Genomic DNA, 27,500 nt, shown 5'->3' with positions numbered 1-27,500 from the left:
GGTCAGGACTCATTCAAGCTCATCCACACCAGACTCTCATCCGTGTCTTTATGGACCTTGCTTTGCGTTGCACGGTCATGTTGGAAGAGGAAGGGACCAGCTCCAAACGGTTCCCACAAAGTTGGGACGTGGAACTGAGCGTGGAACTGTCCAAAATGTCTTGGTATGCCGAAGCATTCTGAGTTCCTTTCGCTGGAACTAAGGGGCCAAGCCAAGCTCCCGAAGAACAACCCCACTCCATAATCCCCCTCCACTAAACTTTTACACTCGGCGCAGTGCAGTCAGACAACTACTGGATGTAGACGGCTTGGACGTAGACGGCTTGGACGTAGACGGCTTGGATGTAGACGGCTTGGACGTAGACGGCTTGGATGTAGACGGCTTGGATGTAGAGGGCTTGGATGTAGACGGCTTGGATGTAGACGGCTTGGATGTAGAGGGCTTGGATGTAGAGGGCTTGGATGTAGACGGCTTGGATGTAGACGGCTTGGATGTAGATGGCTTGGATGTAGACGGCTTGGAGGTAGACGGCTTGGATGTAGACGGCTTTAGGAGCTTAGATGTAGAGGCTTGGATGTAGACGGCTTGGATCTAGACGGCTTGGATGTAGAGGGCTTGGATGTAGAGGGCTTGGATCTAGATGGCTTGGATGTAGAGGGCTTGGATGTAGATGGCTTGGATGTAGACGGCTTGGATGTAGACGGCTTGGATGTAGACGGCTTGGATGTAGACGGCTTGGATGTAGAGGGCTTGGATGTAGAGGGCTTGGATCTAGATGGCTTGGATGTAGAGGGCTTGGATGTAGAGGGCTTGGATCTAGATGGCTTGGATGTAGATGGCTTGGATGTAAACGGCTTGGATGTAGATGCTCGGCCGCGGAACCCGTTCCACGAAGCTCTCTGCGCTCTGTTCTTGAGCCAAATCTAAAGGCCACGTGAAGTTTGGAGGTCTGTGGAGGTCTGGACCCCGCTCCTTCAGTTTAAGTGGCCCACCGCTTCATGCTTGAGTTTTTGTCGTTCCCAAACGCTTCCACGTTCTTATAAGACAGCTGACAGCTGGCTGTGGAATATTTAGGCGCGACTGGCGCGAATTTCCCGACTGGATTTGTTGCACAGGTGGCGTCCTATCACAGTTCCAACCTGAGCAACCCATTCTTTCGCAAATATACATATATATATTTTTTAAATAAATAAAAAAATTACATTTTTAAGGAATACTACACAATTTTTCTTCCATGCCAAAAAATTATACATTTTTAATAATGTTTAAATGTTTAATTCAATGCCAGCTTAATGAACGGTAAATACTGCTAGCGATTTTTGAGGGATTTTTCAGCGTGCGGCTCCAAGTAACGTCAACCCAAGACTAGAAACACACTAAAAATCATCATCCAGCAAACACCTCGAATCTTGAACGAATGCCTGTCCCGCCAGAAACGAGCAAATGGTTGTCTGCATGCATTACGTCAGACTGCTGTTAATTGCGTTGCGCTAATTTTTCACGAGGTCACGCCTCATCGCTTCTCGCATTTCCTTCAAGAGTGGCAGCGCCGGGGCGACACACGTGCTCAGGTAAGAGAAGCGTGATCAGCACACGGGAAATGAGCCGATCGAAGCTCTCAATGAGATAATTAGGAAAGGATTAATTAATCAATGCCGAACCCAGAGCGAGAAAGCATTGAATATATGAATGAGCCTAGTGACAGGTAATCCTGCGGGAAAACAGAAAACAACGGCGTCTGAGGGGAAATGGACGAACAATAGCTTTCACCGCGCTGCTTCTGAATGCAGCCAAAGTGACAGAATCCCAAATGAGCTTCTTACGCGCTTTTGTTCCCGACCAATGCAATGCATGAAAAATCCATAGATAATAGCAATATTTTATAGCAGTGTCAAGCGGATGGAAAAGGTTACCGTGATATTCATAACAGCAGAGCTCTCACACGCGTGGCGCGCGATAAGGGTTATTATCATTAACTAAAACTTTTCATTACTTGAAGCAAAATGTTAACTTGCGAAATTAATTACAATAAAATATAAAACTTCACTCGTTTTATAAAAGTTAGTTGCGAAGGCATCACTCCTCATACTGAAATAACTAAAACAACCGAAAAATAGAAATTGCTCACTAAATGTTAAAAATTCCAAATAATAATAAAAATGACAATACTACAAATAATAAAAATTAAAATAAAATAAATGAATACACTTAAATTATAAAATGCACATAATACACATAATTACAAAAGCTTTTAAACTGAAACAAAAACATATGTGTTAACTAAAAATATATATAAAATAAAAGCTAAAATAAAAATATTAATAAAATTAATAAATAAATACAAATATCGAAGCATAAAAAATAATAAAAATTACAGAAACAAAATAAGACTAAATTACTAACAATTTCAGAAAATCTCACATTAAAATATATAACATAATTAATATATATATAATAATTAAAAACCATGCCTATCGCATTACATTTGGCGAAATGTGTAGTAACTCTCAGCTTGACCAGCGATGACTAAAAACTACGATATGATCGTTTTTGGCAAAACAAAGCAATCAATCAAGCAGGTGCAGTAAGCATTATATTTTTTCCGGCAGCACAAAAACATTTAGGTATTGCATTATGCGTATTACATTTGTAAGATTAACTTTAAAACAGTCATTTGAATAATATTTTAGAACTCTGGCAGATTAGTTTCCACTCACATTGCAAGAGCAGTACGCACAGGGCCATAAAAAACTGTGTGTTTAATGATAAAATACATTAACGTGGCCTTTTGTGCATTAATTATGAGGAAATATTCATTCCTCCGGGAGCATTTCTCAAGGTTTTTTTTCACTTTGTTGTGAATAGACACAAAGAACTGGCTCACAATAAACATAACAAACACAGGGGTTACGGCTTCGGTGTATGAAAGGCTGAAGCGGCCAAACGTCTCTAAATGAAAAGCATGCTTTTCTGTGTTAATGCGACTACATGCACAGCAGCCAATGAAACTGCTGCATTTGAGACTACATTAGCATACGGAATGCCGTAATATATACATACATGAAAGACCAGGAAGCTTTTTTATTCATAAAGGATGTTGCAATTGATGCAAACGTCAGACATTATATTTGTTCATGAGGGATAACGCATCATGATTCGTCGTGTGCTTTTTAGTTGTTTACTTCAACATTGTTTTTCAGGTAGAAAAGTATTAATTTACACTAAAACAATAATTCATTACAGTAGATAACAGTAAAGCCACCGATAAAGGATAAAGAAGAGAATTAAAGAAGTTTAATTTAATTTAAGCGACCGATTAATATAAGCAGTTGTATCAAAAAGTTTTTTTTTTTTAACTTATTTCACTAATTTAATCGAATCATTTTAAAAGGTTTTCTGCATGGTTAAACATCCTACACATAGCCTAAATGTAAAAATGTAAGTCTATGTATGTCACATTTTATTATTTAATTCAGAAATAGGCCTAATGACGACACAAAAGATTATAATAAAGACTACTTTAGTTTCTTCCACTCGCTAACAATTACTTTCAATTCATCAGTATTTAGAAAGAGCTTATAAAATGTAAAATCGGCAACAAGATCCAATAATTAAAAAATATATATATATTTAAAAACCTTCTGCATAGCATGTTCTTCGTCATTTAAAATTTGCACATAAAAAGAATCCGACGAGAACAAATATTAGTGTTTTTAACGGTTCACAGACGTTTATCCTTTCTAATTTAAAATAATCTTGCTGGTTAACGGATAATAATCTGTGAATGAGCGTCAATTGTAGAAATAGAAATAACTAAAATGAACATCCTTAGTGTTAATTAATCAGAATTAGAGGTAAATCTGCTCAGCAGTTTTATCTTTAACATCGAACTGGTCCATAATGTGCGTGTTTTCAAATTTGTTTTCTAAATGCATTAAAACAGAGTTTCTTTACACATACTAAAGAAGCAAAAACTAGAATGTATGTCTACACACATACACTAAAATTTCACGCGCTTCCGTTAATGACTTTTGGCCTCGTTGGGCTTCCATATTAGCGCTCCACCAATGGTTTCAGCAGGAGATGACATCATTGCTCCATTCGCTCACATGCCTTATTGGTTAGTGGGGTATCAAATGGAGCCAGGGTATCAAATGGAGCCAGCAGGCATTAAACCTGGGATGTAGATCCAGCTGAGAGAGAGAGAGAGAGAGAGAGAGAGCTTACTGCTGTTTATCAGAGAGAGAGAGAGAGAGAGAGAGAGAGAGAGAAAGGAGAGAGAGAGAGAGAGAGACATTAGAGAGAGAGAGAGAGAGAGAGAGAGAGACAGAGAGAGCACCCAGAGTCCAGACAGAGAGAGAGAGAGAGAGAGAGAGAGAGAGAGAGAGAGAGAGAGAGAGAGAGAGAGAGAGAGAGAGAGAGAGAGAGAGAGAGAGAGAGAGAGAGAGAGAGAGAGAGAGAGAGAGAGAGAGAGAGAGAGAGAGAGAGAGACAGAGAGAGAGAGAGAGAGAGAGAGAGAGAGAGAGAGAGAGAGAGAGAGAGAGAGAGAGAGAGAGACAGAGAGAGAGAGAGAGAGAGAGAGAGAGAGAGAGAGAGAGAGAGAGAGAGAGAGAGAGAGAGAGAGAGAGAGAGAGAGAGAGAGAGAGAGAGAGAGAGAGAGAGAGAGAGAGAGAGAGAGAGAGAGAGAGAGAGAGAGAGAGAGAGAGAGAGAGAGAGAGAGAGAGAGAGAGAGAGAGAGAGAGAGAGAGACAGAGAGAGAGAGAGAGAGAGAGAGAGAGAGAGAGAGAGAGAGAGAGAGAGAGAGAGAGAGAGAGAGAGAGAGAGAGAGAGAGAGAGAGAGAGAGAGAGAGAGAGAGAGAGAGAGAGAGAGAGAGAGAGAGAGAGAGAGAGAGAGAGAGAGAGAGAGAGAGAGAGAGAGAGAGAGAGAGAGAGAGAGAGAGAGACAGAGAGAGAGAGACAGAGAGAGAGAGAGAGAGAGAGAGAGAGAGAGAGAGAGAGAGAGAGAGAGAGAGAGAGAGAGAGAGAGAGAGAGAGAGAGAGAGAGAGAGAGAGAGAGAGAGAGAGAGAGAGAGAGAGAGAGAGAGAGAGAGAGAGAGAGAGAGAGAGAGAGAGAGAGAGAGAGAGAGAGAGAGAGAGAGAGAGAGAGAGAGAGAGAGAGAGAGAGAGAGAGAGAGAGAGAGAGAGAGAGAGAGAGACAGAGAGAGAGAGAGAGAGAGAGAGAGAGAGAGACAGAGAGAGAGAGAGAGAGAGAGAGAGAGAGAGAGAGAGAGAGAGAGAGAGAGAGAGAGAGAGAGAGAGAGAGAGAGAGAGAGAGAGAGAGAGAGAGAGAGAGAGAGAGAGAGAGAGAGAGAGAGAGAGAGAGAGAGAGAGAGAGAGAGAGAGAGAGAGAGAGAGAGAGAGAGAGAGAGAGAGAGAGAGAGAGAGAGAGAGAGAGAGAGAGAGAGAGAGAGAGAGAGAGAGAGAGAGAGAGAGAGAGAGAGAGAGAGAGAGAGAGAGAGAGAGAGAGAGAGAGAGAGAGAGAGAGAGAGAGAGAGAGAGAGAGAGAGAGAGAGAGAGAGAGAGAGAGAGAGAGAGAGAGAGAGAGAGAGAGAGAGAGAGAGAGAGAGAGAGAGAGAGAGAGAGAGAGAGAGAGAGAGAGAGAGAGAGACAGAGAGAGAGAGAGAGAGAGAGAGAGAGAGAGAGAGAGAGAGAGAGAGAGAGACAGAGAGAGAGAGAGAGAGAGAGAGAGAGAGAGAGAGAGAGAGAGAGAGAGAGAGAGAGAGAGAGAGAGAGAGAGAGAGAGAGAGAGAGAGAGAGAGAGAGAGAGAGAGAGAGAGAGAGAGAGAGAGAGAGAGAGAGAGAGAGAGAGAGAGAGAGAGAGAGAGAGAGAGAGAGAGAGAGAGAGAGAGAGAGAGAGAGAGAGAGAGAGAGAGAGAGAGAGAGAGAGAGAGAGAGAGAGAGAGAGAGAGAGAGAGAGACAGAGAGAGAGAGAGAGAGAGAGAGAGAGAGAGAGAGAGAGAGAGAGAGAGAGAGAGAGAGAGAGAGAGAGAGAGAGAGAGAGAGAGAGAGAGAGAGAGAGAGAGAGAGAGAGAGAGAGAGAGAGAGAGAGAGAGAGAGAGAGAGAGAGAGAGAGAGAGAGAGAGAGAGAGAGAGAGAGAGAGAGAGAGAGAGAGAGAGAGAGAGAGAGAGAGAGAGAGAGAGAGAGAGAGACAGAGAGAGAGAGAGAGAGAGAGAGAGAGAGAGAGAGAGAGAGAGAGAGAGAGAGAGAGAGAGAGAGAGAGAGAGAGAGAGAGAGAGAGAGAGAGAGAGAGAGAGAGAGAGAGACAGAGAGACAGAGAGAGAGAGAGAGAGAGAGACAGAGAGAGAGAGAGAGAGAGAGAGAGAGAGAGAGAGAGAGAGAGAGAGAGAGAGAGAGAGAGAGAGAGAGAGAGAGAGAGAGAGAGAGAGAGAGAGAGAGAGAGAGAGAGAGAGAGAGAGAGAGAGAGAGAGAGAGAGAGAGAGAGAGAGAGAGAGAGAGAGAGAGAGAGAGAGAGAGAGAGAGAGAGAGAGAGAGAGAGAGAGAGAGAGAGAGACAGAGAGAGAGAGAGAGAGAGAGAGAGAGAGAGAGAGAGAGAGAGAGAGAGAGAGAGAGAGAGAGAGAGAGAGAGAGAGAGAGAGAGAGAGAGAGAGAGACTGTACACATAGCAGCTTCTTAATTCCGCAGCTGGGTAAATTTCCAAATTAATAAAGGTTTCACGGTGCTGGGGAAAATATAGTAACAGCAGATAAGATAATCTAATATAAGCTCAGCGTATCTTAGCAACCTTGTTCATTGTGAGAGCAGCAGCGACGGGGTCCGCAGTGGGATCGCAGCAGCTATCAAACACGCTCCCAAAAACACTCTTATTAAACACACCGTAATAACCAGCAAGTCGATGAAAGTACGCTCAACACATCACACGCTCTTACCCAACAGAAAAAGCACAGCTCAACACTTTCCTGTTTAAAGGTGTGCTCGGGGCTGCATCTATTTTTTATGTTATTGTATTAAATACAGTGCAAATGGGTCATTGTCGTGAAAATGCAGGCCGCATTTCTCTATAGATTTTCATAATGATGATTGCGCATGAAGCTGTTATGACCTTGCATTAATAGAGACGCTAAATTCGATACTTTTTAAAAATATATACATCACATCACATCATTTAAGTGAACAAAATAGACAAAATAAAATAAAAAAAAGGTAAAAGATTGGGGAAAATAAATGATAAACTTTCACATTTCACATTCTGGAATATTAAATTGTTATTTAATAAAATTATTTAATAAAACAAAATGCACCTGCAACATCACAAGAATGTTTTAAAGAGCTAGTAAAGGTGATAAATAATAAAGAATGTGTCCATTTGCAGCATTTAAAATAATAATTTTAGATAATAATAAATTTAGAATAAACTTGAATTGAATTAATAAAAAAAATCAACATGGACAAAAAAAAGTAGAATTAAGTGTCCGGTTACATGATCAAAAATATGCATTAATCATTAAACATTATTCTTGAAATTGTTAATGAAAATAAAGCTGCGTGTCATCTACCCAAATAAAAAAAATCAAACCCAACAAGTAGTATTTTATGTCCTGATTTTCTCCGTAGCGCCGGTGACTCTAGCGTGTTTTCTGTGAGACTGAAGGCATGTTAAGAGTCGACTGTCATTCTCACTCATTTCTCACAGAAATCTTTGTTTCTCAGCTCTCAGATCCGTATGAAAGCCCGTCTTATTGATAATTCATCAACTCCTCTGTGCATACGGAAAGAACAATGACTAATGAAGCAATCGGGAAAAAAAGAAATGTCCAAATTTCAGAAATGGAAAAACCAAGGAACCCTTTTATTCCGTTACAGTATTTTGATTTTATATATATATGTGCATATATATATATATATATATATATATATATATATATATATATATATATATATATATATATATTATTTTTTATTATTATTTTTTATTTTTTCTGACAGTTTATATTATTCCACAGAAAAACATTTTACCTTCAAGTTTTTTCACCTGTTTTATTGTTTTTATTGTCGGTGAAATCGATGGGTCAGATCGAAAACACAAAGACGCGTGGTTTGAGGAAGCCTGTCGACGCTCTATTTTACGCTGATTAAAATCATTAAAAATATCATATTACTGGTAAAAAAGAAAAATTAAATAATGCAAAATTACTAATACAAAAATACATAAAATAAATGATATTATTGAATAATATTTAGTTTAAATAATTAAATAAAAAGTAATAAATAAATGTAAAAAAATGGATATGAAACTTTAAAATATATAATAATATAATAATAATATAAAATAAAAAAATAAAATACTAATAAAAATGACAAAATCAAAACAAAACGAAACAAAAAACTAAAACAAACTAGTACGTTAGTGATGGTTTAGTATAGTACAGTTATAGTGTCGCCAGCCTCTCGCGTATTAAAAGCACATTACATTGACACACACTCTGTTGGCGTAAGCGTCCACCCCCGCAAAGGCGTATGAAAATTAAAATCTACCCGACGGCCCTCTTCAGGGGAAGTTTTCCATCACGCATCCTTATGAATGTGAGATTTCATCAGATTTCAATCAGGGACGTTAATGGAGGACGCCACCGCAGACGCTACGAGCAGATCATCAGGCGTCGGGAAAAGATCCCGGACGCTCGATACACCGATGCGAGGGTGACGCGGTTTGGCCCAGGGTCAAAGGTCACCGTCTTGTAGATTTACAAAGGTGGAGAGCGTGTTGTAAGTGGACCGAGACGATCTGAACATACGGTGACTTAACCATCAACGCAAACACAAACGCTCATCCAGATGTTCCTGAGCTACCCGAAAAGCGCCATCCCGTCTTTATTTGCTCACCATAACGTCCAAAGCCCGTATGACTCTCTGCCTCGCTTCGGCGGAGCACGAAAGGTGCATCTCTGAAGAGTGAAAGCGCACATCAAGCTTCAAAGACACCAAGAACATTTATGATGCTTTGGAGACCTTTGAAGCCTTCAACTTTATATATAGTAATTGGAAAAAACGAAATCATGCGATCTTTCCATAATGCTGTCGTTTAGTACGGCGATGCTTATTAATGTACTTATTAATATTTCAATGCCGCTAAGTTCTAGAATCGAGTCTTTTCTGCATTTATACATTTATAATCAAAGATACATTAAAAACAGTAATACCGTGAAATATTATTACAGTTTAAAAACAGTGCTGTAATTCACTTATTTGATCGTAAGTACAGTAAAAATTATGTGACTAAATAATGTGTAATGCTATTACATATTAAACTCACAGGTGTTTTATTTGATTATACTTTAAAAAGTAATTTAAGCGACGTAACAAGTTCACTTTAATATTGTGAAATAATATTACAATTGAAAATGTAATTTTTCTTCGTTTTTTCTAAACGTTTTTTTAAATGTAATTTATTCCAGTGATGAAATTAACTTATTTGATCAAAAACGCGGTAGAAACTGTAACAATGGGTCATTTTATTACACTTAAAAATCGCAGGTTTTCTATCCGATTATACTGTAAAATGTAATTTATTTAATGTAAATCAAATGTTCGATAAAATTTAAATCGGTCAAAAATTTTACTGTGATTCGCCACTATCCTAATTTTTTCAGCCACTATATACGTACACATATAGGTTTTGCCCATTTGTCAGCAAGAACGATTTATCATTTAAAAGACAATAATTTCGATTTAAAAGTCTTTTACATATTTTAATATGTACACGTCAAAATAAGCGCGTTCGTCGAAATTTTACAAAAATTAACATGTAATTTTTTATGTAATTTGTGTTACACGGAATGACAATGTAACCTTATTTCAATCGAATTCTCAAAAAACCTATTTGAAATATTAAAAGCAGTCACTTATCTTACATTCAAAGTGCTTTCTATGGACATGAATCGCTTAAAGTCTTTGAGCCAAATGTACAGTAAAAATGCTAATGTTGCGAAATACTATTACACCACAGTGTAGCGCGTAATAAAAATAAAAATACAGTGAAAACTGTAACATCGTAAAGTAATATTACAATTTGAAATAAGTGTATCTTAAAATTGAATCAGCAATTTATTCAAATCGGCTGCTCAAGAAACCGATCGTTATCGGTGTCGGTTGTGCAGCTTCCTATCTTATTTTGTCGTTTTGAGGCCGGAGCTCGACGGGATCATTAGGAAGGCCTTCGCCCCTCACTTCGAGTCAATGCGCTGCATCGCTGCTGATGAAAAGTCTTCATTTCCTGTGGCTGGGTATGCCGTGTGAAGTGCAGTATTGCGGCGGTCACGTGTGCTGTTGTTTAGTATGCAGCGGTGGGCTGCGTTCGGCACACTGCAGTAAGGGAAGACCCTCGGCTCTCTCTCTCTCTGCTGCGGCGCTGCTCTACAGCATCTGTGATTTCAAACACGCTGCTCATGGCTGGAGTTTCCTGACTCCGCAGTGCACTTATTTCCCCTGACGGAGAGACTCCTCTTAACCCTGTCTCTCTCGCTTCCACTCCAGCTGCCTGTCTCTCGCTCAGATTTTTGGAATCGGCTTATTTCCCAAGACACAACAATCTCTCCGCTTGCGTCTGTCTCTCTGCTCCGAGCACAGCTGTCCTAATGAATCTGGCTGTAAGCAGCTGCCTTCATCGCATTCAATTCTCCGGACGACATCAGCAATTACAGCGCAGCTTCACCGTTACCTCTACGACACTGCGGATCCTCTGCCGCCCGTTTCATCCTGCCTCCCGCTTCTAAGATCCTCTCTGTATTCGCACTCTTTCTGCTTGCTGAGACATTTACAACATGCTTTTTTTTTTTTTTTTTTTTTTCACCCTTGCTATATTCTCATCGGGCAACGGATGCCCACGTTGGTGCTTTCCAGGCAAAACAGATGTTAACACTTTCCTAGCTTTCGGTCACATAAGTGCCACTTTTGTGTTTTTCCTCTAAACCCTTTATGCAACTGATCTAAACTGAAGGAAAAAAAACTTTTTAGTCGTTTTTAGTCTTAGATTGCCAACTAGCAGTTATTAGCATTAATATCGGCTAACACTTTACTGTCTTAACTGTCTACTAATACTCTAATGAGCATTAGATCACTGTAAAAAACAGTAGTCGTTTCAACTTGAAATAACTTGTTACCATGATATTCCTTAATGTGAATGTAAATGTTTTAGCCAGCGGGGTTATTTTTGAAGTTGAAACAACTATTGTTTTTTATTTATTTTATTGCAAGAGATTGTTGATGCAGTCTAAAGCGGACTGTTGAAATAAAGTGCAACCTTTTTTGCTAGCGAATTTTACAATTACATGGAAACAGAAAGAACAAAACCAGCCATAAGGGTCCATAAATAAGCTTCACATTGGCGTATGGTTTGTTAGGTTAGGATAATATTTGACAGAGACACGACTATTTGAAAATCTGCAATCTTAGTGAGCTCAAAAAAACTAAATATTGCTAATTAAAAATGAAGTTTAGATTTATTCGCGGTAGGAAATTTGTAAAATGTCAGAATTTTGGCATAAAAACGTATAGCTTATCGTTTGCTATTGATGCAAATATACCCGTGCTACTTATAACCAAAGAAATGTCACAGCAATAAAAATATTGAGTTTTGCATAAACACAAAAATAGTTTTTCCCATTCTGTTTCTGTAAAGTTGTTGATGTTGCCGTCTCTGTTCTTTTGTTTTGGTCAGTCCATGTTCATTTTTATTACATTTATCTCTTGCATGAACACAAAAGAGAGGTTCTGAAGACTGTTCTCATTGCTTCTGTAAAACGAAAGCAAATGCCGCATGTCAAGCTCCAGCGAAAACAATTAAAGTACCTTAAAAACCTACGGTCTCACGGCATAAACGTACATTGGCGCACTTTTTAGCCAGACGCGAAATACATACCAACAAACACATTTCACTGCGGTTTCCAAAAGAAATGAACGCTTAAGTAAAACCCAGACGCCTTTGATTCCTTTTCTTACAAATTTATAGAGTTTCGGTTAATAAAGCAAAAAATGACTTGATGTTGTGACTTCAGAACTATATTGATAAGCCGGGATATTTGAAAACTGATGCTTTTGAAGGTTATCGTGACGCATATCCAGCTTCATATCTATGGGTTTTCACGAACGGTGTTCAGTAGCTCACGGACTGCAGAGATGTTCTTGAGAGGAGAGGAGCTCAGGTTCAACCCAGTGTAACCACGCTTCATCAAAATGGTTCACATCTGCGTGAAATCAAGTTGAAATGACACGGCGGCTTCAACAAATGTGTTTTTATATCAGTTTTGCATTGGTTGACATTCCCGTTATGATAGAGCGTTAACTTTTAGCATTGGCTCCCACAAATATTTCAGTTCTGAATCGCTGCAATGCAAAACTATATCGGCTTAATCAAAATGTGCCAGGGTTCATGTTTAGCGCCGACTTAGTGGACATTTCTCTCCGAAACTGCGTTATGAGACAGGGTTGTTAAAAATGTATAAAAGCAGTCCACAGAATTAACATCTTCAGCCAATCAGCGTTTTAAAATAATTCATGTGACTGGAGTAATGATGCTGAAAATGTCATTTTAAAAACACAATAGAAACCACTTATTTCAAATTGCAATACTATTTCAAACATTACTGTTTCTGCTGCATATCCAGCAAATAAAGGCATCCTAGGTGATCAGAAAAGTCGTACTGATCCAAACCTGAGGAAGATTCGCATTTTTGTACTTTTCCTTGTCGTCCCTTGGCTTTAGATAATCTGGATGATACTTTCGTGACGCTTTCGGGCCGTGAAGTGCTCATGTTGTGTGGAAAATAACATTTCAAAGAGGTTTGGAACAACACAGCGAGCATTTTTCGCTGAACCGTCCCTTTAAATCCCTGACCGTCCAGCACATTTGAACATCTAAGCAGGATTTTCCAATATTACACTCTATAACTCATAAAGGCAAACCGAACCCTTTGCGTCAGCTCACCAGAAGATATCTGCTCCTCTCAGCACACCCGAGTTCAGCTTCACTCCCTCTCTGTCCATCAGCATCAGCATCCTGAAAGCCCTGACCTCAGGCCGGCCCCTCTGAGGGCCAGGCAAGCCGGACCCGGTGCACGGGGCCAGGGACCGACATTAAGATTTGATGGTGCGGCTGCATGATCTGAGCGTCTCCTCTCGTAATGGTGCTAGTATACAGGACAGAGAGTAGATGAGGCTGAATTATTCACCCCTGCCATTACACACATTCTGCCCCGCAAAAGCACCTTCCTCCATTATTTAAAGCCGGCGAGTATAAGCAGTGGCTTTTACAGCGCAGAGAAGAATCCAGCGCACTGGAGTGGGTGTTAGTGAGGAACCGACAAGCCATCAGAGAAAGAGGTTAAATTTAGGCAGGGAAGAGGATTGAAGCCTCCAAAACCTAATTTACTCTTTTCCCACGTCAGTCAACAAGAATCAGACACGTCTGAGGTGTTTAGAGAGAAGCTGAATGCTTATTGAGCTGAGTGTGTACAATTCCATCCGTCCATCCGTCCATCCGTCCATCCAGTTATTGTTTCATCCATGCATCCAACATCTTATCTGTCATTTTAGCAATCTATCATTTCATCCACAAATGTATCCATCCGTCTGCCCTTTTATCTTTCCGTTTAGTTCTCATTTCATCCATCCATCAATGAATCCGTCATTTTATCTTACTGTCCATCCATCCATCCATCCATCCACCCTTTTATCTTTCCTATTAGTTATCATTTCATCCATCCATCCATGAATCCATCATTTTGTCTTACTGTCCATCCATCTATTCATCCATCCATCCTTATTTCATACATTTTCATCCATCCATCCATCCATCCATCCATCCATCCATGCTTTTATATTTCCTTTTATCATTTGATCCATCCAGCCATCCATCCATGAATCCATCCATCATTTTACCTGTCATTTTAGTAATCCATAATTACGTCTATCCAACTATACAGCCATCATTTTATCTTTCCTTTTAGCTATCATTTAATCCATCCATCCATCCATAACGTTATCTGTCATTTTAGTAATCTATAATTACATCTATCCATCAATGCATCCATAATTTGATCATTCTGGTAAGTTATCATTTCATCCATCCATCAATGAATCCATTTTATCCTACTTTCCATCCATCCATCCATCCATCTTTCATTTTAGTAATCCATCATTTCATCCCTAATTTTATTTGACTGTCCATCCATCCATCCATCCACCCAATGTTATTCATTTTAGATATATCTAATGTTATATCGATCTATCACTCTATCAATCTGACCTATAAAAACTTTTTAAATTTTTTTTCATTTGCATTTCAATTCATTTGAGTTATATTTCTTTGTGCTCATATTCAAATGGCAATTCTACATTCATACTGTACCTCAGCGCAAAGAAATTGAATATAGAGTAAAAAGTCTAAAAATCATAAAAATAAAAATGTTGTCTATAAAATAAACCGCAACAACTAAAACTAAAAACTTAAATCAAAATGAAGTGAAATATAAATTCACGTTGAATGAATCTATAAAAGTAAAAAAGCAATCTATAATATTAAAACGAAAAGTGAAAATATAAAAACACAACTAAATAAAAATGGGAATAATACAATAATGGCATATAATCACTATTAAAATGTGAAAAAAAGGCATGCTCTGGTGGATGTGTGACTGTTGTGGACACAAACGCTGCTTCTCCCACAACTTTACAAATCGTGATGTGGTGAAACCCATGTGGGAGAAAGAGTTTGTGAGTGGGCAGGTCACTGACGACTTTATTAATCCCCACTTCCTTAATTAAAGAGAAGAGCTCAATGGACGGCAATGAAGCATGCGGTGACTCATCAGAACACACACACACACACACACACACACGGCTGTGTAAACAAAGACACACTCTACACACTGACATTAACTCAAGACCTGACGCAAACACTACGGAAAAGTTTCTCTTTCAGTTTCACATCATGCAGGTTGGATATGTAGAGATGCATTGATGCGTTTATATACAGTGCAGTGACCCTAGAAAATATCTGGACACTTAAAAGTGTCTGAATGTCATTGCATTAGGTACAAAATATCAACTAAATGCATCAAATACTGAAGGATCTTTTCACTTCATTCAACTTCATTTTCTTTATCTTCTGAAGCATCAGGGATTTTGGTGATTTTTAGTGGATGTATGAAGTCAAGTTTAATTTTCAACACTAATATATATATATATATATATATATATATATATATATATATATATATATATTTTTTTTTTTTTTATTATTATTATTTTTTTTTTCAAAAATGGAAAATAAATATGAAAAATGTAAAATAATCAGCATAAAATGAAATAGAAATAAAATAAAATAAACTATTAAATGAATTATAAATTTATTCTAGGCAGTCATCTCTAAATAAGGTAAACATGCTAAAATATTATAAATGAAATAGAAAAATAAAATGTACAAATAAGTAAATAAAGCATATAGCTAAAGACCTATTTATTGATTTTTTTAAATGGCGCTGTACTAAAATCGAATATAAATAAACATTTTAAATAATCAGAATAAAATGAAAGAAATAAAATAAAGTATTGAATTATAAAGGTATTCTTGGCAGTCATCTCTAAATAAGATAAAAGTGCTAAAATATTATAAATGAAAAGGAAAAAAAATGAAGAAATAAAGCATATAGCTAAATTACTAAAAGGTAAACCTTCCTTAAAACTGATTGATTTTTTTTTGACATTTCTAAGTGTTTTTTAAGTGTTCAAATCCTTTTTCACAGGCATGTCAAGCTTAAAACAAATTTCCAGCATGGCTACACACAGAAACAACTCTCTTACAAAGTGTCATGACATGTAATGTCACGATCTATTAATCTTAACACACACAAACTCATGTTCACCGTCCCCTTGACAGCAGTTCCTTTTTACTGGCAATCATGTGTGTGTTACAGCAGCTCTTAATGAGTCCGGCTCAAATAAAACCTCTCCGCCGCACGTTCAAAGTCAACACCAAGCCCTCACAACCCATCTGACTTGAAACAACGCTAAAACAGTTCAAGATTTGACATTATTCATCAGGAATCGATCAGAATGCATTTGAATTGGACGGACATATTTTCTTTTTACAATAATGTGCACTGCAATAAATCATTCAAAAGAAGCGCAGGAACAGGTTTTAAGTAAGTAGGGTCACCGTTGATTTCACATTGACTTTAGCATCGCAGAAAGCTTTATTTATCTACACTCGATGCAACCTGTCAGGGGTTTTTTTTCTGCTCAAACACAATCATTTCCTGTGTGTGAAAAGATGAATTCAATCCATTCAAAGGTCAGTGTGTCAGAGTATTTGGAGCACGTGGTTGATTCATCTGTGAGTTTATCTGTAAAATGATGGAGGATGTGAGGTCGGTCCAAAAAGTTTTCATCTTTTAGATGCATTAACCCCTTTTGCAATTACACACACACACACACAAACACACACATTTAAATAAAGCACTAAAGTATAAAGACGCTATCTCTATATATCCACACATTCATCATTTTATCCAATCATCCATCCATTGTTTTATCCATCCATTTATCCATGCATCCATGCACTGGTTCACCCATCCATCCATCCATCCATCGGTTCATCCATCCATCCATCCACGTATTCCATGCACTGGTTCATCCATCCATCATTTTCTCCACCTATCCATCCATCCATCCATCGTTCATCCATCCATCCATCCATTGGTTCATCCATCTATCCATTGGTTCATCCATCCATCCGTTCATCCATCCATCCACACATTCCATGCACTGGTTCATCCATCCATCATTTTCTCCACCTATCCATCCATCCGTCCATCCATCCATCCATCCATCCATTGGTTCATCCATTCATCCATTGGTTCATCCATCTATCCATTGGTTCATCCATCCATCCATTGGTTCATCCATCCATCCATTGGTTCATCCATCCATCCATTGGTTCATCCATCCATCCATTGGTTCATCCATCCATCCACACATTCCATGCACTGGTTCATCCATCCATCATTTTCTCCACCTATCCATCCATCCGTCCATCCATCCATCCATCCATCGTTCATCCATCCATCCATCGTTCATCCATCCATTGGTTCATCCATCCATCGGTTCATCCATCCATCCATTGGTCCATCCATCCATCATTTTCTCCACCTATCCATTCATCCATCCATCCATGCACTGGTTCACATATCCATTATTTTCTCCATCCATCATTTCTTACCAATCCACCCTATCTATCCATCCTCCATCCATCCATCTATCTGTCTATCCATCCATCTATCCATCTAAAGATAAAATGCACACACCCAGTAGTTTATGAATAGGCATCAGATGAAAGTGTAAAGCATATAAATGAATTAAACACAAAGATCTGCATGCTGTTACTTTATTCACACGTATTCATCAAAAATAGCATCTGCAATCAGGCATGCTGCTATTTTTAATCCATAAATGGGATAAATGTAATAATTCCTTTAAAATAGACTCATTAGTCGCGTGGCATTTACATTCAGGTGACTCAAAGAACCTGGCAGAACAACCGAGCTAGATCGGAAAGAGACATTAGATCGGAAAAAGACACGGAAGGAGAAGAGTTAAAACACACACGTTCATTTGGTCATGCTAAATAACCAGTGGGGACTGTATCTTATAACTATTTATGACTTTGTCAGGCGTCTAAATTTAGCAGCTCGTGTAAATGTGGTCGATGCATGTCTCTTTGATACACATGTGAGATTGGAATGCCGCCCACACAATCCTCTGCTATCCAGATTTGCTAGAGCTAAGAAGCAAGAGAGAGAAAGAGAGAAAGAAAGAGAGAGAGAGAGAGAGAGAGATGTGTGCTGTCTGCCGCAGAGAGTTTCCTCATTGGCAGTTCAGTTCAGTGACTGAATTTCAATGGTCCTGCTGTGCAAAGACACAAGTTCAGACAGAATCCAACTCAGTGACATGCAGAAAGGTGATATGCGTGTTTAAAATCACAGCTGTAACACACACACACACACACACACACACACAAAAACACCTTGATGAGAGACGGCGGGGTAAAGACAAAGCTTCTCGTTTCCACCGACCGCTGTCGAAACGTCTGGTTCGCAATCTCCGATCACTGCCGGGTCAATTTACACACACGCAGAATTTCGGTCGTGCTTTAACAGATAACAACAATACGCTGCACTTTACTAATGAGGCGTACAAACAGCGTGACAAGTTAAAAGTAATGCATTTTATGTAATGACTATAATGACAGCGCTGTGTCAAATGAAAGCAGAAGTGCTCTGTCACTGTCACAAGGATTCATCGCCCATTTTAGTGCCTGACGGATGAAAGTTATACCCTAAGTCCAATTGCTTTGTAGAATTGAAGCATCGGTTCCTTTTCAATTTATGGGTGTAGAATTGGATCGAACTGCAATTCAAAAGAAATGTGATGTGAGTGATTGATCCTGGGGAACCTTGATCCTTGACGCACAAGAGTTCAGTTATTAAACATGGTGAAATGTATAAACTAAATACAGACTTCTATAGGTGCCACGTATCGATCTATTGTATAAACATAAAACGTCAAGGCTTTATAAACGTTTGTTCAAATCTTTCAAACAAGGCTTTTAGCTAGATGAACCACCCCTGGAGCTAAACAGCTAAAAATGACCGGATGTATTATAGTTATAGTTAAAAGCAAAAATCAACATCATCTTCAATTTAGCATAAAAGAATTAATACACTTTACTGACACACATTTGTTACATTAAAAATAAAGACACACACACACACACACACACACACAACAGAATTTCTATTTAAAATGAAACTGAATGTATGAAATATATATTTTAAAAAAACACTGCAATGGCCATTTATATACAAAACCGGTATGAACCACTGATCAGTTAAAATGTTGTCTGAGCTGAACTACTTTCCCTGGTTCCCTTTAATAGTAACTCATGTTTTGTAGAAGTGACAGGAAGATGGCGGTCCTTCTCAAGGTCAGATCGGGTTTATTTTTAGGTCAGTACTCACCAAGGTGAGGATGCTAAAAAAGAAGCCATTTGGAGGCGCGGTGCTGAAAGGGGGTGGAACTAAATATTTTAAAACCCAACAGTTACTGAAACATGAACTTAAGCTACAAATAAGAAGAGGCCGAGACACATTTTGGATGGATCCGTTAAATCACGTGATCTTTAAATGCTCAGACACACACACATGAAGCATAATTGTCAAATGAAAAACTTGCATAAGCATAATAAATAGCTGAGTATAATAATACGTACCAATACCAACGTCTAGTCAGCAAACACTCATTCACATGAGTGAAATTCTTTCTCAATGCCCTGAAAAAAAAAATAGCCAATCCCCGGTCAATAAAGGTTCAGTGGCTCCAACGACAGCTCTGTATCGTTTCCGGGTGTCACACTATGACCCCACCCTACATCTTGGAGTCGCTGTATGCTTGTCATGTTTCCTAAAACCACCACAGTGTTGCTATGCCAACCAGAGCTCCTCTCAACCCCAGAGATGGGGACAGGTCTGGTCACATGACCCTACTGTCATTGGGGAAGATGGAGCAGATGTGGAAGCGGCCCTCCGTCATTGGATGATTAGTCAAGCACAGGCGCACGAGACTGAAGTAGCAACACGGACGGATGTCAAAGGTCAACACTATCAGCTCTGATCACTGAACGCATTTATCTTTACGTTGTTGATAATAGAGATGCCTCAACGGCCCGTAAGTGAGAGCCTCAGAGGTGACTGACAAGATAGAGATACGGAAGGAAATCACTTTTCGACAACGCGAAATCCCACAGCTGCACACGGGGAAGAGCAACAGCAAGGAGAGGGAGATTTCTAAAAGGTCAGATGACACACACAGACTGTGATATCTCTCTCCTCTTTCTTTTTACCTTTCCGTCTTCATTTCCCTCAACGCACGGGCCTCCGAACGGTACAGAGAAAGAGAGAGAGAGAGAGAGAGAGAGAGAGAGGGTCACTAGTAGAAGTGGGAATGGTAGATTTGTTACCAAGACAAATATTGGCGATCTTCCTGTTCAAATGTCATCCATGAATAGAGGGGGTCACAAAAGTAATCTGATGCATGACAAGCGTGACAACTGCACGTTCGCGTACGTGCCTGCCGGCTTGTATTTGATTTGCTGACAATGTGTGGTGAAATACGCTAGAGGTTTTCAAGGTGTTGGATATCGATAATCACATTAAAGCATGTGAAAACAAAAATGCAGACCAACGCACCGGCAGCGCCGTAGCCCAGTGGTTACAGAAGCAAGTCATGAACTATCACCGGTGTGCCACTGAGCATCATACTTTAACCCGGGGGTTACTCCAGGGGGACTGTCTTAGTAAAGTGCACTGATAAAAGCATCTGATAAATGGCTAAGCACTACAGAACAATACAGGGCAGCACCCCAGCATCACTGTTCGCCCTGCAAACCAGTAGTTGATCATCTGTCTTGGTAACCAAAAGGCTTTATGTCCAAGCCCACCCAAAAAAAAAGAGATCTTTGTACTATCACCATTGTGCTCACGTGCAAGACTCTTAACCTCGATTTACACCATAGTGTCTGAACCTGTAATAAATGTACCAATAAAAGTATCTGATAAACGTTCAATTCAAGTCAATATATAAGAAGCCCTGTTTCCCTAGAAAAACCTATTGTAATGCACCCACCGGATTGTTGTTTATTTAAACACACCAAGGTATCCACCCTGTTTATTTAAAGGGGACTGTCCTTGCTAATAGTCACTTCACGTAAAGGAAGGAATCTATGAATGCAATCAGTTTAGGAAGCCACTAATCTGAAAACTTTGGGAATGCCCTGTTCCATGCCTGGCTTTGCTGAATAAAAGAGTCTAATAAATGGCAGAGCATAACATGCAAGACGATTAACCCAGTAGCCCTTACCCTGTACATTACATCTAGTTTAGAAAATCAAAGTTTGATATTTTAAATTAAGAAATAGGTTGCTTGGTTAACTTATAGCCCAACGATGTTTGATGCATTGTGCCACTGAGCAGAATACATATCTTCAGGTTACTCCAATGGGACATCCCCTGTCATAAAGCGAGGCCGTAACAAAATCTGAGGCCAACTCTAGTAATTTATAAATCAAACCAATATAGTCGATCTAAATACCAGACCTTCAATGTCTCCCGCCCTAACAAAAATCATGTGATGCACGACAGCGGGACGTTTACGAACATACCCCAGCGAGTAGCGACTGTCGCACAATATATAGCGCCAGATGCGATCGAGAGCGGAGGGGCCGCGACGTTTCAGCACCGCGGACAGCGCTCACGAAGCCGCCGCCGCCGCCGCAGTTCAGCACCGCGGACAGCGCTCGCCGCACGGCCGGTGTGTTTCAGCACCGCGGACAGCGCTCGCCGCACGGCCGGTGTGTTTCAGCACCGCGGACAACGCCGCCGCCGCCGCCGGTTTCCCCGCTCTACAGCAGTGAGGAGGGGGGAGGTGAAGCGGGGTTTCCCTCAGAGCTGGATGGAGCTCTCTCTCTCTCTCTCTCCATCTTTGCACATTACCACCTTCACCAGCGGATTTCCATGAGAGGGTTATCTCCAATCACATCACACGAAAATCCGTGGCCTTCGGGGTTTTTTTCCCCCTCCGCCTAAAGCTGCATTATCCTGCCAATTTAGAAGATCTCGAACGCAAAACACCACCGTTCGGTAACTCGGGTCTGAATTCGATTTTATTCCATTTTGACAGAGGAAGGGGATTAATCGCGTACTACACAGTCCGCCGTGCTCGAACGTTTCGTTCGATATAAACCGGCATTACCGAAAAAGGCGAATGCAAAAAAAACTAAACATGAAGCACGGGTGGAAATTACCGGCGGAGGCATGTTTGCGTTAACGAGACTGTCATGCAGAGAGGAAACCAGCATTCTGCCCACGATTCACAGCCATCCTCTCTAATATCAACCCACTGCATCCACAGTAAATCACATCTTTATCCCCGATGTTAAAATCGCCGGGTGCTTCGCAAATGATACGACATTTAAACGCGCTCGTGAAACGCCGTGGCGTGACCGTTAAGCTATTTTTAAAGGTGCAACACGCGAAAATGAATAATTCCGCGGATGAAGCTGTATCCTTCATTATAATATAACAGATACACATTAACCAGAAGCAGGGCTGGGGTTTTTTTTCCGCGCAGGCGGTTTGGCAGGTAAATTAATCTCTGGCAAAGAGGGAAAAGGCTTTAAATCACCGCTGACCAGCAGAGAAACACACAAACGCACACATGCACACACACACACACACACACACACACACACACACACACACACACTTGGGGAGGAAAGGCACCGCTGCCAAACAGCTGGAAATACGCAGCCGCTTTCCCCCAAAATAAACCCCAGGATGACTCAAAGGAATCCGGCCTTTACCTGTCAAGACGCCGACCCGGATTTGGTGGTCGTGGTTTGTTAAAATCATCCCGTCTGTCGCCATATTCAGCACCGCTGTCGCCGCACTGAGAACTCCAGGCAGAGCCGAGAGACGAGCACATCGAACTCTGGAGGGGGGATGAGGGGAGCGCGCAGACGAGAGCAGCCGAGCGAAGAATCAGCGCTCATAACATCTCGCTGGGAAAAGAAAAAAAAAAAAAAAAAAAAAACCTCTTTAGTTCGCGGGCTCGCGCGATTACAAACTTTTAATTGCGTCAAATAAAACGGACGCACACAGTTATGCACATTAGCGTTCAAAGGTCAGTTGGAAATTCGCTCGACATATGATTATGAATGTGATACCATTCGTTACTGCGAATCAGAAAAGTTTCTCCAGCAGCAGATCAGCACATTGGAAGGATTTCTCGAGGATCACGTTACACAGAAGCCTTGCACAATAGGGATACATAGAAAACAGTTGTTTTAAACCCTAACAAAAGTTATTTTTTACCTGGTGAGCGTAAATGACTTTTTTTGGTATTATGTTTTATTGCATCGTTGCTTCCACGGAACCAAACCAAGGTCGAACTCCTATTATTGTAGACTTAACCCATGATATATTAATAATGAGTATTAGCTATCGCGATGTCCTCTTTAAGACAGACAAGGGCTTAATGCAGCTTTAATGGTCTCAGAGACCTTAACAAGAAAGTCTTGTCCATTACAAAATATATGAATCACTGTGGATCATAATGCAGGGGCTGCACGCGCGCACACACACACACACACACACACACACACACACACACCTGAAGTCTGGCTGAATGCCACGCTAGTAATGCATGTGTGGGCTTTTCTACATTAACCGACGAAGAGCTCCATCGATTCCTTTCTCGGACTCACAGAACGTCGCGGTACAACGACATATCAATCACCTCTCGGGTCGCAACCTTTCTTACGTCTGGCACTTTTTGATTTATTTGCTCTGAGACACAGGAAGCCTCCGACTCCGAACCCTCCTTCGGCGGGATGATGGCAGCCCTGACCCGCGCAAACGCAATCGCAGCCCGAAGCAGAAGCCGCGTTTCTATTTATAGCGCCGCGTCGCGCTTCCGCGGTGCGTAATTCTTCTTGTTTGTTCTCACGGAAAAGGAAAAAATCTTTTCCTTCCGTGTCAAGACTCGTTATTCGCGGGCAAAGACGCGTGAACACTCGACTGAGAATCTGTGAGAAGACAGGTATTGCGGTGCGCTTCCTAAGCTATGGGGCTGATGTTTCTAAGATGCTCTAAACGGTCGGGGTCCCTCCTCCAGCGCAGGGTTGTTTTCAGGGTGGTTCGTAGGTAGCATGTATGTGGAGCGCTCGAAGACGGCGCACGAGCACCAGCCTCATTATTTCAGTTCTGCATCTCCGAACCTTCTCTTGCGTAACACTTCTGTCTGATCATAAAGCGAATCAAGCACATCAGGCATACAGACCGGGGGCTGCGTCTGAGATGCTGAGAACTTTGCGCAGGAATTCACAGAAACGTCTCACTGGCTGACTCTGCGTGTACTCTGTGGGAATATAGACGTTTCTCGTTTCGTTTTTCGGGACTCTTGAGTGAACAGAAAGTTCAGTTACTGGGTGTGTTTCCCTCTCAGAAACATGGATTCACCACGGACTTAATGAAACGGCAACATCCCACTCACAAAACCTCTGGCTCTTCATTATAATCCAGTTCGGAGCGTAATCTGTCCAAGCGAACTAGTTGCAGTATTCTGACAGTACACACACACGCGCACGCACGCACGCGCACACGCACGCATGCGCCAATTATATCTCTTTTAAATTGGTCTTGACTGAACATTATGTAGAGCTCCTGCATTATTAAGCACTGCCAGCAGGGGGCTCTAGCAGGTAGATTCAATGCACTAAACCGAATCGGTTTTGACAGATCCAGCCACTTGTTTGCAAAAAAACACGAACTATTCTTCTGTTTCTGCTCAATTGTGATTTGGTGGACACAAGCAGTCACGCGCGCTCTCCGTTTATAATATTCTCTGGCGTTAAACTTTTGAACACAGTTCATTCAAAGTTGCAGTGCAACTTTCAAAAGCACGTTTTCGAGTAACGCGGGCGCGCGCACGACACAACACACTTAAAAACGCCAATTGAAACCACAGTTCGAAAATCCAGAACGCTTTCAAATCCAAAGATCCGAACGGCCTCGAGGCAGACGCCCCGTGCTTCAAAAAGGAAAGTTCAAAGCAGGCTACATCTGATGACACCGACACGATCCAGCACACCGAGCCGCGAAAGATCCATTTCGCTCTCATTTTCCGCCAGCGCGGGAAAAAACGTCCCGGAGCGAGAGGGAATCGAATCCATTGCATCTGATTCTCGCGCGCGTTCCGTTCGGAATTAATCCGCGCGCGCCGGTCAGCGCGGGACGGGCTATTAGAGCTGCTGTGAAACTTTTCCCTTTCAGACCCTTTTCCTTTTTTTTTTAGTTTTTCTGTAGTAGGAAGGACTGACGCGGAACTCCAAACCACCGCAGGCCGTTTTGCTCAGCCGTGTAATTGATTTAAGGCGCGTTAAACCTCCAGATTTTACGCTCAGATACGGTAGAGCTGACGCTGATAATACAAGCGCTCACGTTTATTCACACGAAACGACGCGAAGAAGGATCCAGACCAGATCAGAAGAAAACAGATAGCAGGCGAGACCGGAGAGGCGAGAAAGCAACAAATTGGAAAAGAAATAAATAAACAAAACATAAAGCGTTGAAATATGCAACCAAAAATAAATCATTCATTAAAATAAAAACTGCTCCGGCTAATAAAATATTGAAAAAAATCAATCAAGGTAGTAAGAGAAGAGAAGGAATCGTCCATGCAAGACTAAACAATGCATTATTTAGACAAATACCACAGGTACGACTGTGCTTTATAAAGTTTGGCTTCGTTTCAACGTAAGTAGCTTTCAGGATGTGTTCTCAAAACTGGGGAAACGATGCGTTAAACGGGTCTTGTTAGGACAACTAGCCAAGAAACAAAAACAAGGGCCTTCTGTCCCTCTGAACAGCGCCGGATCATAACCTCGTAGCCTCAGAGTAACGTATAAAAGGTTACACAATCAAAAAAAGCCATCAGTTGATTACACGAGCGGTCCGACATTAAGTCACGTGCAGCTCACCGAACGATCTCCCGAAGACCGCCTGCGGACGTGGCGCGCTCCCGTGACGTTTGCTCTGATGCACGCTGCTTTAAAGAAAACGCGCCTCCAAATCGCCGCGAAACGTTGATTGTAACGCTTTGAATTCTCGTCGATCGCTTTCTGATCGACTTTAACCCCGAAACAATCAGGGAAACCAGTTTATTCACGACACGTATCTGCACACGATGCTTCGCGTGCGCATGCCGTCTGATGCGGCGAAAATATTAAGGGCCGCGTTGTATTCAGAGGCTCAAACCGAGCAAAAATAGTGCAGATGTTGATATTTATATGGACTAACTCCCAATAACTTCTTAGTGAGATTACATTGAATGCTTAGTCTGACGATCAGAACACTTAATGCCATGCAACAATGAAGACTGAGATGTGAATAAACCTCACGATCATATCTGATACATTTACACCGTGTGTTTTGTTCTGGTTAGTCTTTATTTTATGTTCTCCTCTCGGTCCTACATAGTCATAATTATCGTCCGATAAACATGCTAACATAAAAAAAGCTCTTTATGGATTATCTACGTTAGCTACCGTGTAAATAAAGAGCGCGTGACCCGAAACCGCGGTTAAAAGCCTATCACGAATGCAAAAATGTTTAGTTCAAATTAAACTATAAGGCCTTTTACGACCAAAACCATCAGTCAGAGGAGAGTCTTGCTAAAAAGTCTATGCACGTAGATTGCTTAACAAAAACTATAGAGTATAGCCAATCATACCAAAGCGCACAATATCAATATTATTTCAATTAGAAAAATGGACTTTTGAGGCAACCTCGATTGAGTTTTGAATGGCAAGAAAGCTTTTAAATTCAGAGCATCATTAGTTTGAAGTAGATGTTAAATCGTCAAAATAATACACTTTTCCTACATGTCTTCATATAATGATAAGATACAAATTTAAAAAGTGCTAAGTTGAAAATGATCAACTCAGTATGGTGCAAACTAATACACCAGACTTTTTCTGTCATCAAACTCTCTGTGTGCTTCTGCAAAAAATAAAAATGCGCCTAAATGTTTGTATTTTTGAGCATCGACACCGACATGAACCTCCGGTTAAGAACCCTGCTCTCAATTATTGCAAAATTAACTCTTTTTTTTAATGAAACGAGCATGTGATTAATCAGCAGGTAAAATTTAAATATAATTTTCATCAGTAGGTGGTGCTGTTCAGGTTTAGAAGTCTGCTTAGAAGAACATTAAAACATTCAGCATGCCTGACCAATTGGACAAAATCTGCTTTCAGCCTTGTTCAGATGACGTCCGTCGACTACGAGAAACAACGCAGAGCGTCTTCTCTTCCTGAAGCATTGACCAAACCATCACCGAAGGAGAAACTCGGGCAGACGTCCATTAACATCAGCAAGCTCATCTCTTCTGCGTTCACTCCCATGCACGGGACGAATTAGCCTCACATTTGAATGCATTGGTGACGAACACACACACACACACACACACACACACGCATCCCTTCTGCGGTTCTAATAAGGTCATGAGAGCTTTAGATGAGGTGAAGTTTCTACTCAGCAGTAAAAGTGTGACTTCAGCAGCTCTGCTGTTCAAACGCTCACGGCCAGAGAGTCCGAGCCGCAGAAACCCATTCAAGCTTTACATAATAAATATTAAAGGGTTAGTTCATCCCCCCAAAAAATCATTTACTTACCCTCACGCCGCTCCAATCGTGTGACTTTCCTTCTTCCACTTAGCACAGAAACGTAATCCTTTGGCAGAACTCATTGGATTGCGGACGGCGGCTCCACGCACCGGAAAATGGGTTTTCTTAACATTAAATGAAACGCTCCGTGTGTGAGAATCCTAAAAC

General features: G+C 40.8%; 1 protein-coding gene across 2 annotated transcripts in view; it reads right to left on the bottom strand.

Moving 5' to 3' along the window:
- The window catches only part of gphnb (gephyrin b), a 73,941-nt gene extending 51,336 nt beyond the window's left edge, over window positions 1-22,605 (bottom strand). For both annotated transcript variants that reach the window (XM_043220033.1, XM_043220035.1), the window contains exon 1: window positions 22,470-22,605. In XM_043220033.1, coding sequence (XP_043075968.1) covers window positions 22,470-22,533 — 64 coding nt within the window. In that variant the 5' untranslated portion in view covers window positions 22,534-22,605. The remainder of the gene's footprint in view (window positions 1-22,469) is intronic.
- Between the last annotated feature and the right edge of the window lie 4,895 nt (window positions 22,606-27,500).

Source organism: Puntigrus tetrazona, chromosome 20 (genome assembly GCF_018831695.1).
Source record: "Puntigrus tetrazona isolate hp1 chromosome 20, ASM1883169v1, whole genome shotgun sequence".
Taxonomy (NCBI): Eukaryota; Metazoa; Chordata; class Actinopteri; order Cypriniformes; family Cyprinidae; genus Puntigrus; species Puntigrus tetrazona.
The sequence above is the reverse complement of the archived record's forward strand: the minus strand, read 5'-3'. Positions and strand labels throughout refer to the sequence as shown.